This window comes from Camelina sativa, chromosome 4, assembly GCF_000633955.1.
Source record: "Camelina sativa cultivar DH55 chromosome 4, Cs, whole genome shotgun sequence".
Lineage (NCBI taxonomy): Eukaryota > Viridiplantae > Streptophyta > Magnoliopsida > Brassicales > Brassicaceae > Camelina > Camelina sativa.
The window spans coordinates 4,643,514-4,659,691 of record NC_025688.1 but is presented as its reverse complement, the minus strand read 5'-3'; the positions used below and the strand labels follow the sequence as shown (position 1 = coordinate 4,659,691).

General features: G+C 38.8%; 5 protein-coding genes and 1 pseudogene across 9 annotated transcripts; all 6 read right to left on the bottom strand.

Moving 5' to 3' along the window:
- Nucleotides 1-694, bottom strand: part of LOC104779808 — a 5,229-nt pseudogene extending 4,535 nt beyond the window's left edge.
- Nucleotides 1,473-2,042, bottom strand: LOC104783524 (BAHD acyltransferase At5g47980-like). Its single transcript, XM_010508669.1, has one exon. It carries the CDS (start codon nt 2,040-2,042, stop codon nt 1,473-1,475), a length of 570 nt encoding a protein of 189 aa, XP_010506971.1.
- LOC104783523 (vinorine synthase-like) lies at nt 2,169-3,722 on the bottom strand. The gene has a single exon (XM_010508668.2). The coding sequence runs from the start codon at nt 3,711-3,713 to the stop codon at nt 2,334-2,336; it is 1,380 nt and encodes a 459-aa protein (XP_010506970.1). The 5' UTR covers nt 3,714-3,722; the 3' UTR covers nt 2,169-2,333.
- On the bottom strand, nt 3,899-6,907 carry LOC104779807 (serine/threonine protein phosphatase 2A 55 kDa regulatory subunit B' delta isoform-like). 5 transcript variants are annotated; one of them, XM_019244529.1, is made up of 4 exons: nt 6,443-6,903; nt 5,522-6,348; nt 4,579-4,912; nt 3,899-4,488 (listed from the first exon to the last, which is right to left on the bottom strand). In XM_019244529.1, the coding sequence occupies exons 2-4, from the start codon at nt 6,307-6,309 to the stop codon at nt 4,168-4,170; spliced, it is 1,443 nt and encodes a 480-aa protein (XP_019100074.1). In that variant the 5' UTR covers nt 6,310-6,348; nt 6,443-6,903; the 3' UTR covers nt 3,899-4,167. The 5 variants fall into 5 exon arrangements, with proteins under 5 accessions (XP_019100074.1, XP_019100075.1, XP_019100072.1 ...); XM_019244528.1 differs by having other exon boundaries at nt 3,969-4,488; nt 5,522-6,356; nt 6,443-6,902; XM_019244530.1 differs by lacking the exon at nt 4,579-4,912 and adding an exon at nt 4,922-5,099 and having other exon boundaries at nt 3,899-4,310; nt 5,188-6,904.
- On the bottom strand, nt 7,152-10,301 carry LOC104779806 (serine/threonine protein phosphatase 2A 59 kDa regulatory subunit B' eta isoform-like). Its single transcript, XM_010504188.2, has 4 exons — nt 10,160-10,301; nt 9,853-9,961; nt 8,412-9,751; nt 7,152-7,849 (listed from the first exon to the last, which is right to left on the bottom strand). The coding sequence occupies exons 3-4, from the start codon at nt 9,657-9,659 to the stop codon at nt 7,544-7,546; spliced, it is 1,554 nt and encodes a 517-aa protein (XP_010502490.1). The 5' UTR covers nt 9,660-9,751; nt 9,853-9,961; nt 10,160-10,301; the 3' UTR covers nt 7,152-7,543.
- LOC104783522 (F-box protein At3g26010-like) lies at nt 10,931-12,358 on the bottom strand. The gene is given in 2 exon segments (XM_019244531.1): nt 10,931-11,814; nt 11,817-12,358. Coding segments are annotated over 2 exon segments (1,239 nt in total). The 5' UTR covers nt 12,289-12,358; the 3' UTR covers nt 10,931-11,047.

Sequence of the window (16,178 nt, the reverse complement as noted above, 5' to 3'; positions counted from 1 at the left end):
CTGCTTCGTCTGTGTTACTCTCCCAGCAGCTCGGTTCTTGAAATGAGCTTCAAAGAAAGCCTTCTTCTGAGCTACAGAACCAGGTTTAGTAAACCTCTCAACCTCTTCCAAGTAACGGTTCTGAGTAAAAGCAGACCACTTCTCCCACGACAGAGTCTCATTCGCAAATCTACCAAACGATACTGATTCCGTAAGCACACGACCAGAAGGAACCACCTGCGAAACCATAAGAAGAAAAACAAATCTCAAATCCTCTTCGCAGAATACTTCAGATCTATCAAACAACACTCTACACTAGCAAAATCAATGTCTAATCAAACCCTAAATCCAAGATTGTATCTTTTTCACTAGCAAAATCAATGTCTAGAACTAGAATCAAACCCTAAATCCAAGATTGTATCTTTTCAAATAAATTCCGAATCTTGAATCTAGTATGAAAAAAAGAATCGAGTACGGAAAAATCAAAACTTTATTTAAGAAACTGACCTGGTTGGTTTCATGAGATGAGAACTCTGCAGGCTGCGAGAAAGATCTCACAAGACAGACTGATTCTCCCATCTTTTGTTATCTCGAGATCCAAAAAAAACCCTAATTTTATGCCCAAATCTGAGAAACTTTAAACTAAAATCTTTATTAGCTTCTGTCGTCGGCTGCTGCAAATCTCAAAAGTAGGTTCGAACTCAATGCTTATGGATTTAAACTTTCCCCAACGGCCACTTCCATTTTTTATTACGTCATATATAGGAAATTTTGTATCTAATAGTGGAATTATATGTTTTGTGTTTTGTCAACAATGGAATAATATAATTGTCAGATTACATTTTCTCTTTTTTCTGTGGATTGTGAATTCATTTTTTCCATTAAAACAAAATTAGCTAATAATAAATACTAATATTTGCCTTTCAATATTAATTATGAGAGTGTACTCCAAAGTTAAAATTTTATTTTTAGTTGTAAATTATTCAAATTATAGAAGTTATAAAATAATAAATACTTTTAGAGAACCTGCTTAATTATTCAGTGTTTTTTTGGAATTCTTGTATTTCTCTCTTTTTTTACAAAAATATTAGTTAGTAATAAACACTAATATTTGCCTTTTAGTATTAAGTTAAGAAGCCTGTGTGCTCCAAGTTAGTGCTAAATTAATCAATTATATAAAATACTAAAAATTGTCTTTATGAAAATATATGACAAGATCTCTTGGTCATGTATATATATTTTCTAACAGAATATAATGACTTCTGAATTTAGTATTATATCATAAAGTGATTTTTTTATGTGAGATGAATATTTTATTTTCTTTTTTATAATATTTTCATCTCCTTGACTATTTTTATAATTACATCACCAGATTTTTTGCCCGTTACTTGAATTTCATCCTTTTCAGTGGCCTCCCCCAACGGCTAGTCAAAATTGAACCAACCAATTTCAACAAACATATATCCGGTTTAGCTTAATAAACCGGTTTATAATCAGAGAACATGGAGAAAAGGTTGGATCACACTAGGATTCAGAGAAACGAAATGGAGCAATTCTCTATCTTGTTCGAAAAGCTTCATCTCTTGTTCATTCAGATTCACCCAAGCTTCAATCCCACCAGCTTCTTTCGTATCAAGAAGCGTCACGATGTTCTTCTGTCTTACCGAAGGTATCCCAACCCAAACCGGTTTTCCCCAACCGAAATCGGTTTCGTACAAACCGAATCTACAAGCACTAGAGAAGATGTAGAAATCGAAATCTCCACTTGCAATCATATCTCCTGCTTCTCTCTGGTAGCTACAAATGATCTCTGTTGCATTTGGGTTTCCTACAAGCTTCGGTACATGGTTTTCTCGAAACCTCTGTTTCGCATTTCGTAATTTCGAAACCAAAGTTTGAAGCTTTGTCTGGTTTACTCCTTCCTCTGCTTTTGCTGCAAAGTAGCTCACGAGATTCCCAACTGAGTTCTCTGTGAATGGTGGCGAGACGCGAGAGCGTAGACTAGCTGAGTTTGCCAGAATCGATGGTTTCGATGTTCCTGAAACTGTTCTTGTAGCTTTCATTGCAGTTTTCCATATAAGAGCTGACACAGCTTCGACTCTTGTGGGNGAATATAATGACTTCTGAATTTAGTATTATATCATAAAGTGATTTTTTTATGTGAGATGAATATTTTATTTTCTTTTTTATAATATTTTCATCTCCTTGACTATTTTTATAATTACATCACCAGATTTTTTGCCCGTTACTTGAATTTCATCCTTTTCAGTGGCCTCCCCCAACGGCTAGTCAAAATTGAACCAACCAATTTCAACAAACATATATCCGGTTTAGCTTAATAAACCGGTTTATAATCAGAGAACATGGAGAAAAGGTTGGATCACACTAGGATTCAGAGAAACGAAATGGAGCAATTCTCTATCTTGTTCGAAAAGCTTCATCTCTTGTTCATTCAGATTCACCCAAGCTTCAATCCCACCAGCTTCTTTCGTATCAAGAAGCGTCACGATGTTCTTCTGTCTTACCGAAGGTATCCCAACCCAAACCGGTTTTCCCCAACCGAAATCGGTTTCGTACAAACCGAATCTACAAGCACTAGAGAAGATGTAGAAATCGAAATCTCCACTTGCAATCATATCTCCTGCTTCTCTCTGGTAGCTACAAATGATCTCTGTTGCATTTGGGTTTCCTACAAGCTTCGGTACATGGTTTTCTCGAAACCTCTGTTTCGCATTTCGTAATTTCGAAACCAAAGTTTGAAGCTTTGTCTGGTTTACTCCTTCCTCTGCTTTTGCTGCAAAGTAGCTCACGAGATTCCCAACTGAGTTCTCTGTGAATGGTGGCGAGACGCGAGAGCGTAGACTAGCTGAGTTTGCCAGAATCGATGGTTTCGATGTTCCTGAAACTGTTCTTGTAGCTTTCATTGCAGTTTTCCATATAAGAGCTGACACAGCTTCGACTCTTGTGGGTTGTTTCACTTCAAAGCTTGAAGCTTTCGCTTGCAAAGATTGAATACTCGAAGAATCGAATACGAATCTCTTCGAAAGAGTCTGATTCATCATGATCTCTGGCTCAATCACAGGTGCAGGGGAAGTCTCAGAGAAGTTTCCAGGTGGGAAGATCTTAACCGTGTCGAATACGGGAGATCCAACGGTTTTGATCGACCCTCGAGACGAGATTGCAGCCCAAGTCTTCATGAACAAACCGATAGAAGTCGCGTCAGCGAACTTATGTGAGATACAAACTCCTATAGCCATGCTTCCACATTCAAAGAAACTCGCTTGAGCAAGAAGCAGTTTGGTTCTTGTCTCTATGGAATCAACTGATGTTGGAATCAGCTGTTGCAAGTTGTCTGATGAAGGCTCTTGCAGGAGACTCGAAAGCGGTGAATTGACTTCTGCTTCGAGGAAATCAGCGCCAGAGTTGTTACAATCGATGCTTACGTTGCCTTTGAGCCGTCCAGCAAGAGGGTAGAAATGAGTTAAAGTCTCAGACAACGACTTCTTGAGCTTCTGTAATTGCTCTGTTGGTTTGATTCTGTTGTTGTTACCTGAATAGAAGAAAACCATTGGGCCGAAGATCGTTGGACCGAGCTGTTCTAGAAGAGAGAGTTTAAACTTCTTTAAGTGGTTTGGAGTTGGAGAAGATGGTTTGATGATATCTCGGGAGACTACATCGACTATCATCGAGGAGTTCTGGTGAAACCTCCTGGAGATAAACCGACCAAGAGTCATCGCAGAAAGATTTGCTTCTGTTTCTTTGTTAGAAGAAGAAGCCTGTTGTAACAGAACATTTAACAGAGAAATCTAAAGATTCTTGCAGGTAAATGCCAATAGATCCTCTACACACTATAGGACAAAACTTTTGTTCCATATTGGGATCAATATTAATATTGGAGTGACTAAGTGACTTCAGCGAATAGAAAATTCGTTTTTTTCATAACAAGATGTTTGTTTACATGACCGAAGTATACAAGATAAATCAGGAACTGAAAGAGGACAACAACACTTGGCTAAAACCTCACACTGTTTAACTGAATTAAACTAGTCTTGAAGACGAAACAAGAGACTTTGAAGCAAGCAAAAGCAAAGTAAATGTATATACCTTTAAGGTGTAAAGAAAACAAAACAAAACAATAAACCGATTGTTGCAGGCTGCAGCATCGCTTAAAAGTGCAGAAAAAAACTCTTACTTCGCCATTGATGTGTGTCCTTTTGAAGCAACAATCTCCTCTAACTGTCTCCAGGTTTCTCCATTCTTCTTCTTAGTATCTTCTGCTTTTTGCTGATCTTCTTGGAACTTGCACAAACATTCTTCGAATAAGTCTGGATTTGTATCGGACAAAACCTTGAGAACATTCTCGGTCAAGTTCTTCACAGCCTGATTCCAATGGCTGCTACCGTTTTTCTCCAAAGCAGGAAACACTATCGGTAAAATGATTCTGCTGTTTTGTCTCACCAAATTAGTGACATGATCGTTGTTCCATAAGTATAAAGCCCGTTCCGCTACCTAAACACACAAGCAGTTTATTTTTATGAAACAATTCAAAAGAATCTAACAATCAGGTATGAAGTGTACCTAATAAACTTTTAACTTTACCTGAAAGTGAGAACTGCTTAAGCACTGAGCAATTTGGCGAGAGAGCGGAATCATACACCGTTCAAACTCTGTTAATTGAGTTGCTTCTAATATCTCCTCCAATTCATTCAAGAACATGATTTCTTTAGAGCTATTAGTAACAGGCCAGTACTTCAACATCCCTCTAATAACTGTATCCGCGAGCTTACAATCTTTCTCAACAAACTGTATAACGCAGTAAGAAAGCTGTTGATGGTAATTTGGTAAGCATTTCAGTTTGTGTAGAGGAATTAAGACACGAGTGAGGAAGAGCTTGTGTTCTTCCTTGAGCGGTAAAGCAAATCCGTTGATGATANGTCTGGATTTGTATCGGACAAAACCTTGAGAACATTCTCGGTCAAGTTCTTCACAGCCTGATTCCAATGGCTGCTACCGTTTTTCTCCAAAGCAGGAAACACTATCGGTAAAATGATTCTGCTGTTTTGTCTCACCAAATTAGTGACATGATCATTGTTCCATAAGTATAAAGCCCGTTCCGCTACCTAAACACACAAACAGTTGATTTTTCATGAACAATTCAAAAGAATCTAACAAATCAGGTAAGTGTACCTAATAAACTTTTAATTTTACCTGAAAGTGAGAACTGCTTAAGCACTGAGCAATTTGGCGAGAGAGCGGAATCATACACCGTTCAAACTCTGTTAATTGAGTTGCTTCTAATATCTCCTCCAATTCATTCAAGAACATGATTTCTTTAGAGCTATTAGTAACAGGCCAGTACTTCAACATCCCTCTAATAACTGTATCCGCGAGCTTACAATCTTTCTCAACAAACTGTATAACGCAGTAAGAAAGCTGTTGATGGTAATTTGGTAAGCATTTCAGTTTGTGTAGAGGAATCAAGACACGAGTGAGGAAGAGCTTGTGTTCTTCCTTGAGCGGTAAAGCAAATCCATTGATGATGGATCCTAAAACTTCAAGAAACTCGGCGATTCCTGAGTGCTTCCCAGTCTCGAATATAAAATCATACAAGATGTTGTTCATAGTTTTCCTAATGAACGGTCGATGAACCATAAACCTCCCGTAGATCCGGTGAAGTATAGTTTTCAGATACTCTCTCTCCCTCGGATCTTCAGAATCAAACAAATCCAATAGCTTGAGAACGAATGTATGATCTATGTATTTCTTGGATATCTTGGGGTCTGTGTTGGGAGATGCAACGATTCTTAGAAGGAACTCATAAACAATCTGCAAGTGAGGCCAAGAAGGATTCAGAGATCCTTCTTCTTCTTCCAAATCCAATGCTTCTGGAGTTTTGTTCTTCCACTGCCGATGAGGATTACTAAAGAGATTGGCCGAAATCATCTTTGTACCTTCTTGAATAACTGATTCAGTAAACTTGCCATTCCCTGAAGAGATAACATAATCCACAACTTCAAGAAGTGTTTGCCTTTTGATCTCTTTCTCCTTGAGGTTCTGTTGAGGCTCCACGGCGAAATCAAACACTACACAGCAAAGTCTAAGCTTCTTAAGAAACAGTTCTTGCTTCTCAGAGATTGAAACATCTCTCAACCTTGGCAACACATCAAAAGAAACACAATCAGTGTTATCTCCGTTTGATGATGATCTCTGACTCAAAGCTTCATCACCTCCTCCTTGATTGTTGTTGTTATCTGCAGTTTGGGATTCACCATTATCCCAAAACTTAGCAGAAGGTTTCTTTGGAAGCTTCCCAAGTATCTGCTTAAACATCTTCGATCTATTTAGTCAACTTCCTCCTCAGATCGGATTCTTTAGCTCTCCAAAAGCAAAAATAAAATTAGATCTCAGAAACTCAAAATCCGAATTGAAGAAAGATACTGAACTACTCCTAAGATCATCTCACCACGCATAAGAACAACTCTTGTGAACATAATAATAATCTTGAGCTTATTACTAGATCTCAGAGATTATGAATCATCCAGACAAAGCAAAAAAGACGAAAAGCAGACAAAACCATGACCCAGAAGCAAATAAAGGTTGTAACTTTATATCATGAATCGTCGTTTCTGGACCCAGAAAAGCAAAGATCTAGACTTGAAGAATCATATAAAGAAAGAAAGAAAGAAAAAAAAAAAGCAAACTTGGGTTTGACCCAAGTAATCTAAACAACCGAACTACAAAGACAGAATAAGAAGAAGAAGAAGAAAGAGTTTAGCTTTTCATAGCGATTGCTTCGTTGGCACATAAGATTAGAGAGAAGAGAGAGAATGGATAAAGATTAGACTGAGTAGAAGAGAGAGAAAGAGAGGATGGTGACTGAGAGAAGACCCTAAGACCAGAGAAATTTTTTTCACTAACCGCACAAACAAGGAAAGGAACAACGTCTCGACAGTGCTTTTTAGTAAGTCATAACTCATTACCAAAATGGCAAAAATGTATCAACAACATTAAAGATTCAAATCCTTTAGTTGTGGAGTTCGTAACCAAATCCACAAACCCCAAAATTTGGTCTTTAAAAGCAATTTTAGTGGATAATTAACAAAATGTTCCTTTTGTTTTATAAAGTTGCCATTTTTTTATTCTGATTTTGAAAGAAACTATACAACTGAAAAAATCCAAAATAGAAGAAAATTTAATACAACACAACCAACAAACTGATTCTTTAGCGTGGCAAATGGCAACCCCTTAAGCTGCAATTTTGCAGGTATCAAAGCAGAAGATGGAATGAATCAGACAGAAGTCTCAACAAAGTGGAACAATGGATCATACAATGTTGCAAAAGAAAAAGAAAAAACCCCATTAACAAGCAGGATGAAGATTTTAGAGGAAACAAGAAATAAAAATAATGGAAATCAAAACGGGAACAAATCTTACATCTTGAGTTTCCTTTTCCTTCAAAGGAAGAGACCAAATATGAAACTTTTCTCTTCTGAAGTATGTATCCGAAGAACATGCCAATTCCAATAGAAGATACAGAAGATTTCTTGTCTACAGCTCTCTAACTTTATGAAGCTTTTTGTACCCCAAGTTCTTCCAAACGTTTCCAAGTGGCTTCCCGTTTTGCTTCGGTTTCGGCTGCTTTTGTTTCATCTTCCTTGAACTTAGCAAGGCATTCTTTGAACAACTCAGGGTCCTGGTCATGAAATATCTTTCGCACGTTTACTGTCAAGCTATGAACAGCTTGGTTCCAATGTTTCTGCGCGTTTCTCTCCAAGGCAAGGAATATAATTGGAAGAATAACTTTACGGTTCTGCATTATCAAATTCTCAATGTGATTGTTGTTCCATAAAAATAAAGCTCTCTCGGCAACCTGCAAATATCAGACAGATGTATGTAATACACTGAAACAAAGATTGAAGCTTTAGTCACAATGCACTAGATCCTGAACCAACTAGACTTATATGACATGTACAACCTCTTTTCCGAGGGACATGTGCAGTCACTGTTTAGCCAAAACAGATGCCTTTAAACGCAAAATACTTTTTACCATTTTTGTAACTTTTGACTTAAAACAATAGTCTTAACATTCAATTTTAGCTCAGAAACTGCTTCAAGTATCACCCAGAGCTGAATACAGCCGTCCTATACAATTATACTTTCATTACTGCAAACCCAACTCTTCCATTTAATCTATTGATATAACAGTATTATAGGCTATAACGATTTCCAATAAGCTGGTAACAATATACACAGGCCAAAGACTGTTACAGTTAAAGTATGTCAAAACGATATGACCTAGCGAATGTCAAACCAAAGCACTGACAGCAACAGAGCCTTTTGTAGGAAATGTCAAAGTAAATGGGACACTCGCCAGTTTAGAAACAACTGTATAAGGTTCTATAATTTCAGAAAGATTGGAGAACGATAGGTACCTGAAAATGCAGACTGTTCAAACATCGAGCTATTTGGCGAAACAGTGGTACCATGCACCGTTGGAATTCTGGTGGCTGAGTTGCTTCGAGTACTTCCTCCAACTCATTCAGAAACATGACTTCTTTAGAACTATTTGTCACAGGCCAGTATTTCAACAATCCTCTTATAACCGTATCAGCAAGTTTGCAATCCTTTTCCACAAACTGTGTGATACAATAAGACAGTTGCTGATGATACATTTGCAAGCATTTCGGTTTGTGGAGAGGTATCAAAACTCGAACAAGAAACACTTTGTGCTCTTCTTTCAAGGGAAGAGCAAATCCGTTGATGATACTTCCCAAGATCTCTAGAAACTCAGCAATTCCATTATGTTTCTCTGTCTCGAAAACAAACCGATAGAAGATGTTGTTTATGGATTTCCTGATGAAAGGCCGGTGTACCATAAATTTACCATAGATACGATGGAGAATGGTTTTCAAACAATCTCTTTCTCTAGGATCCTCGGAATCAAATAAATCCAGTAACCGCAAGACAAAAGATTGGTCTATATATCTCTTAGCCAACTTGGTGTCAGTTTCAGGCGAAGCAACAAACCTCAAGAAAAGCTCATACACAAGCTGCAAGTGAGGCCAGGCAAGATCCATGGAAGGTTCTTCCTCCTCTAGATCTAAGGCATCAATAACTTTATTTTCCCGTGGTTGAGGATTAAGCGTTCTAAATATGTTAGCAGAGACCATTCGAACGACTTCTTGGATACCAACTTCACTAAACTTTCCATTCGGAGCATTCACGTAGTCCACAAGCTCCAGCAATGTCTGCCTCTTAATCTCTTTTTCCTTGATGTTCTTTGTAGGATCCGTGAAATCAAACACTACACGGCACAAATTTAACTTTTTTATGAACAGAGTTTGCTTTTCCGTGTTTGGAACATCTTTAAAACTCGGCAATGCTTCATAAGGAGTGAAAACCCCATTACTGTTGCTGTTGCTGTTGCTGTTGTTGTTGTTGTTCACACTGTTCTTTAGATTCCCATCTTTAAAACCCGAGTCAGAAGTAGTGGATTTGCCACCCGGTGGAGCATTCTTAGCATGTGACTTCCCTGTACCATTATCACTGGTTTTGGAAGTAGAGGCACCTGAAGCATGAGATGAAGAAGAAGAATGGCCATGGCCACCGTGTTCACGTCCACGATGTTCGTGCTTGGAAGACTTTTTAGTAGGAAGCTTACTTAGAATCTGTTTCCACATAATTCAAAACCCAAAAAAAACACACCAATGTGTTCTTTTATTCTTCAACACCAGAATTCAGATTTCTCTAACCACATCACCAAACTAAACACCTAGATAGAAGAAGAAACCAAATCCATCAAATTCGAAACAAAAAGCCACAAATTTTAGATCAAACCTGACAAAATTTAGAAACAGAATCAAATCAACAAACCTGAGATCGAGATAAAAAATCCCAAAACTTTCCCCTTATTCTTCCTTAATCACGCCCTTTTGTATACAATCTAACGAAAAAAAATCGAACTTTATATGCGATTCGAGTTCTGAAAAAACAATCCAAAAGAAGAGAACAATCAGAAAACAAAAACAAAGACAAAAGCTTTCACATTCCCCAACGAACCAATTAGATTGATTTTACAGACAAGAGGAGACTACGACGAAGGGCTTCGATAAAAAAAATTTAGCTAAAACAAAATCGCACCAGATGATATAATTAGAGAAAGGTCAACAGGAGAAAATACCCAGATACGATTTTACAACGATGATGATGATGATGATGATGATGATGATAACAACATTCAAAGTTCTTCAAACCTTCGTTTGTTGTTTGTTGACTTGAGAATTTTTTTTTTTTTTTTTTCGTTTTTTCCCCTTTCCTTTTGGAAGTATGAATTTTTATTTTTTTCTATCAAAGAAGATGAATTCTGCTTTTTTTTTTTTTTTTAATTTTTGGTTCTTTTTCCTTTTTTTTTTTCTTCTTATTATTATCCTCGTGATCCAGTTTTATAATTCGATGTTTTGATCCAGCGGTTTAGATTTCATCGATCACACTTTTTAATTTTTTTAATATATTACTTGTGTTTTTTATTGATTACGAATTTTTGAAGCGGGCACTTACATTACATTTCTATGCACACACGTACGACGTCGTTTTTGTGTATCTAGACGGCTAAGTGCCACTAACCAGTGATCTCTTCCTAGTTTAAACATGGATGAGGATGTCTTCTTCTCACAGTTCCCTTCTTCTACAATCCCCCCCCCTCTGTTCTTTCCAAGATTCATCATCCACGTTGAAATAACGATTAAGCTCTTCTACCTTTGATTCATGTTCCAACAGGTGTTCTTTAATTTGTTGAATCACATCCAACGACAGATAATGCTGCAATTTATTCTTTAAGGTTTTATGTTTTCTAAAGTAAATCCAAGCGGCTGGGATAAAACATCCAACTGAAGAAGTGTGACTCTTGTTTAACAACTTAACAAAAGATGAGAACTCGTCCACTAGACTGAAAAACCAAAGAAGCAAAAATTGAATGATATGAAATAGTTTGCGAAGTCCCAAAATACTTTCCATTACATAGTCCTAGAGAGTAGAGATAAAGAAAGAAAACCAGAAAACCAAATTGAAATCATTCATTCCAATGATTTAGCTGCGACTGTTTTATCTCTAGCATTGCAGTAACGTGAGCCACTACTGAATCTGTATCCATCACTTCAACTTGGGGAGGACAGGGCACCGATTCCATCCACCGTGGGAGCACCAACTGTAAAAACCTGCCAGAAACTTTAAAGCCGCATATCTCATCCATACACTCCTCACATACAGACTGGTTCAAGACAAAATCTTGATGATCACCATCTCCGAGGATTACGTTCTTCTGTGTGCGCAAGTTACATGATACCACATGACGATTATCCCGACTCCATAGATAGACAGTGTCACTATCAAATGGATGCATTGCCATGGGTACATAATCACCTATAAGTAGCCGGAGGCAGATCTTCCACACAAGTTGCCAAGATGAATCATTATTCAACCTCCAAGCCTTGAAAACAGTAGACGAGGATAGAGGTCGTGTTCTGATATACATGACAAACCCTTGGGAAGTAGTCAAAGCACCTTTGAAGTCGTGATCGAAGCCGTGATTGGGATGATCCGGGAGAGGTATAACCCGAAACTGATCGGAGGAGGATTCAGAATAGAAATCATAAGCTACGAGAACTCCAGGCTCACTAAGATGGTTAAAGTAAATAGTACCGTCCAATGTCAAAGAACCAAAGTTGGTGATCTGATAAGGGCAATGAATAGTCTTGGAAGTCCAAATCCCAGTCTCGGAGGAATACAGAGACACATCCAAAGTACTCGAGACATAGTTATTAGTCGGCTGCACTTTACTAACATAACCACTTTGAAGCCCAAAACGAAGCCATCTTTGTCCACCCGAGTAACCAAACCAAACGGAGAAGACCTACCTGGAGCTGGAGGGATTTTGATCCACTTTCGTAAAACTGGATTTCCCACAAAGTAGCAGTCAAGACCATACTCTGAAACCATAACCAATCCATGGGAAGAAGCCTCTGTTACATTAAGAGGCGGTGGGATGAAAAAAGGTAGAGACTTTGAAAGACCCCATGTCTCGCATCCATGGAAATCTATGAGATATTTATCTCCGTACCAAATAAGCGACCACGAGGTTGAGGTTTTTTGGTGCAGAGACGCAAAGAGACGACGGAAATAGACTGACTCGATTGTTGATTTCCATGTTTTGCTTACCGATTTCAATCTAGCGATGATCCTCAATGGTAACCTCGCTATAATCTCTTCCCAAATCTCCTCTGTGAGATGTATGGTTCGATTTCGTGTTTCCATTTTCGAATTTGCGATTTTTAGGGTTTCAAGTTTCTGGAGAAATGTGAGAAAGACGACGACGACTACTACACTTCAGTGATGAACTCTCACTTCTTTTCTTTTTTTTTTACTTTATCCACACCTAACGGGCCACTTCTCTTCGTCCGAAGACCTTACGGGCCATAATTTTGGGCCCAATACAACTGTATTTCTTAAACACTTGTATTGTTGTATTCTACATATAAACTAAGGATTATTACAAAAAAAAGTGAGCCTTTGTTGGCCCAGAACTTAGAGAAAATGTATGATTACCCGGACTCTCGTTTTTAGGCCTTTCTCGGCCACTTGCAATTACGATTTTATCCTTCTGTTATGAGCGGGAGTGTTGTCGATTGAATTAAAGAGATTTAGGGGCGATACGACATCACTTACTGTAGCTAGGTTTTTATGTGGTTGAGAAATTGCGATGTGTTAGGATTAATCGTAGATTAGGTAAAACCTCCATAGTTCGAAGGATATATAACAATTATTATAGGTCGGTGTAGATATAAGATCTGTTATAGTCTGTTATTGTATTTTCGATCTGATAACTGAAGGTTGAAAATTTAGGCGACAGAAACGACCAAATCTGGGTGTGTTTGAAAGAGGCGCCGTGGAAAAGCGGTGGTTGATATGAATGATGGGGTAAGGACTTTAACCTCTCCTTTGAAAATTGGTTATACAAGAGGTTGTAGTAGGTTACATAATTCTAGATGTTTGAGCTTTAGTATGTGGAGAACTAATTAGTTGTGGAGTCCGAGTTTGGCTATATCAAAATTTCAGTAGTTTAGACGAACCACGTTGTAGAGAAGTTAGTATAAGTTCTGATTCTAGATGTTTGAGCTTTAGTATGTGGAGAACTAATTAGTTCTCGGAGTCCGAGTATGGCTATATCAAAATTTCAGTAGTTTAGACGAACCACGTTGTAGAGAAGTTAGTATAAGTTCTGATTTGTTGGTTGTTATTGTTGATTTCTTCGTTTTCATATGTCAATATTGTTGGTTTCTTAAATGATGGTTGTTTGAAAACTTCTTGAACAATGTAAGTTAAACTTCATGTTTGTCATGTTTTTGTTTTGTTTCAGGGAGATGAGGTTGCAGTCTTCGTGATTGCAGGTAGTTGGGAGTGTTCTGATAGAGGAAACTGGGATTTTGTTCTCGCAAAGGAATGTTATGGTCGGAGAACGTCTCTAAGTTTGAAAGACACTTATGAGGAACTAATCGCCAATGTTACAACTAACTTCGAACTAAATGGTTTGAACCTGAAACCAAAGCTGAGCTACTGGCTTCCATGTCAACTGTCAATGTTTTCTGTTAGCCGGAGACCTCCTGTTATTATTACTTCAACAATGGGTATAAGGAACTTCCTTAATGTCAGGAGAGCTGCAGTGCATCTTAATTTACTCTTCTCTCTTGATAATATGTCGTTTGATAACTCACGACAAAGTATGAGGAAGCTGTGTCTTGTAGCTGAGGATGGTAGGGATCTTGAAGCAGGAGGTCATAAAGTTGATGAAGTTGGGAACCGAAGGATGTATACGATTGGAACGACTTCAATGGGTCAGGGAGAAGGTAACCCCGTTGTTTCAAGTAGGCATCAATTGTTTGATCGGGAAAACGAAAAAGGGACGAGCGTCGTTCTTGGTGATGGATCTTCTAGTGGGAGCGGAATGAGTTCGTATAGCGTTGGTGTTGGTCCTACCTTCAGGACTGAAGTTGTCAATTTAGTACACGACCCCGTACCATATACCAGTCCCGAACAGTGGCCAGATACCAATTGTACCGGTATCATCAGCCTTGCAGATGCAGCGACACCTTCGCTGTCGAAAGAGTTGGAAGACGTGGACGACATAGGTTTAGCACTCGAAGATACAGTTTGCAGTTTGGAGGATGCAAGCGTTTTGGGACAGATGGAATTTTCGGAGAAGTTAGAAGCAGAAATGGTGAAAGGTTGTGGGGAAGTTGTATCGGATGTAAATGGGGATGATATCTCCAACAATGATGTTGTATTTGATGAAATCTTGATGGCGGAGATCGAAGCGGTAGAAAAGAGGCAAGAAGAGTTGGCCAAAGAGCGAGGTAAAGCGATAGCAGATGAAGATGTCGATGCTCATATGGGTCCTCATGACTTAACTGATGAAATGGTACGCTCTCAGATTGTTGCAGTGAAGAAAAGGCTGCTAGTTTTAGCGGACGAGCGAGGTACAACTTTTGATTCATTAAGTCAAGACGATGTACTCGATACCGATGGTGTCTTCGATGTTGACACTGGGGGCTCATACAGTGATGAAGATGAAAGTTTGGATGCAGGAGAATATTATGAGGATGATTACCAGAGGTGGGCTAACTATGATCTTCGTGATGATTGTGATGATTTACTTGTACCAGTTAGGGAAGAATCTTGTCCTTCCCTTTTATCCCATCCCAATGCGGGTGATTGTCGTGTTCCAGTTGTAGAGGTAGGAGGACCGTCAAGTCCTGCGAGGCCAGAGTCTTCGTTTATAAAGAGCGATTGGTTGACTGACTGTAGGCAACCGAGAGAAGCAGATGTTGGTGATGAGGTCCTGTCATATCTTACAAATTCACTGACAATGCCGTCTACTCTAGAGAAATTTTATGAAGATTGCAACGAGCAAGGAACATTGACAACCAATGATGCAGAACTTGTGTTTGATGATGGTATTGAGTTGACTAACACAGATGGGTGTGCTGCTTTTTCTGTAGAGGAAGATTTTGTATTCATTGGGCGTGTGTTCAAAGACAAAGCAGACATGCAAAACACGTTATCGCTATATGCAATTAAGAGGTTGTTTTAGTTCAGACAGACGAGGTCCGATCCAGAAAGGTTAGTCTTCAAATGTGTTGATCCAACCTGTAGATGGAGAGTATTTGGCCATGTTGTCTCCCCAAATTCGAAGAACTTTGAAGTCCGGACTGCAACTTTAACACACACCTGCACAATAGCTGCGAGGGCAAAATATGCAAAATTAGCATCAGCTAAAGTTATAGCAAGTATGTTAGAGAGGAAGTATGCAAACGGGCTTAGGGGACCTAGAGCAATTGATGTCCCAGACATCGTCCTGGACGAGATGAAAGTTTTTGTGACTTACATGAAGGCGTGGTATGCAAAAGAAGGGCGGTCAGGAAAACGCGAGGGAGTGACAAAGGTAGTTACCAACTGCTGTCTGTCTATATGTACCTGCTGAAGGAAGGTAACCCTGGGACTAGTTACAAACTAGAGTACAAACTGGCCACAGAAGGCACGAAGCAGTTTAAATACCTTTTCTCTGCTTTGGGTGCAAGCATTGCAGGTATTCAACATATGAGGAAGGTAGTACTCGTTGACGGAACAACGATAAAAGCTAAGTTTAAAGGTGTATTGTTGGCTGCGAGTATGCAGGATGCTAATTTTCAAGTGTTTCCTATAGCATTTGGGATTGTTGACTCTGAAAATATATGTGCTTGGACTTGGTTTTTCAGGCAATTGAGTCTTATAGTTCCTGATAAGGAAGATTTGGTTATAGTGTCTGACAGACACAAATCCATTTATGCTGCAATTGATGAAGTTTACCCTCTTGCTTTCCATGGAGCATGTGCAGTGCACATAGAGCGGAATATCATGCATTTCTCGGGCAAAGGACTTTCTAACTTGGTTGGTAAAGCTGCACGGGTTTTCAATGTGGGTGATTTTACAAAGTGGTATGCAGAAGTCGGGATCAGAAGCTCCAAATGTCAAGCCTACTTGGATGCGATACCTCTAGAGCATTGGATGCAAGCATATTGCCAGGCTAAACGGTACAATATTATGAGTAGCAACGTCGCGGAAGCTCTAAATGCTGCAATGGCCAAGATTGTTGAACTTCCTATAGTCAG

Bases quoted from the DNA above. Each gene is read 5' to 3' on its own strand.
- LOC104783524 (XM_010508669.1), bottom strand. From the start codon at position 2,042: ATGAAAGCTACAAGAACAGTTTCAGGAACATCGAAACCATCGATTCTG.
- LOC104783523 (XM_010508668.2), bottom strand. From the start codon at position 3,713: ATGACTCTTGGTCGGTTTATCTCCAGGAGGTTTCACCAGAACTCCTCG.
- LOC104779807 (XM_010504190.2), bottom strand. From the start codon at position 6,309: ATGTTTAAGCAGATACTTGGGAAGCTTCCAAAGAAACCTTCTGCTAAG. The intron at 4,489-5,187 runs GTAAAATTAAAA...TTGTGTGTTTAG, and splicing joins TAAGCAGTTCTCACTTTCAG to GTAGCGGAACGGGCTTTATA.
- LOC104779806 (XM_010504188.2), bottom strand. From the start codon at position 9,659: ATGTGGAAACAGATTCTAAGTAAGCTTCCTACTAAAAAGTCTTCCAAG. The intron at 7,850-8,411 runs GTACCTATCGTT...TGATATTTGCAG, and splicing joins TGAACAGTCTGCATTTTCAG to GTTGCCGAGAGAGCTTTATT.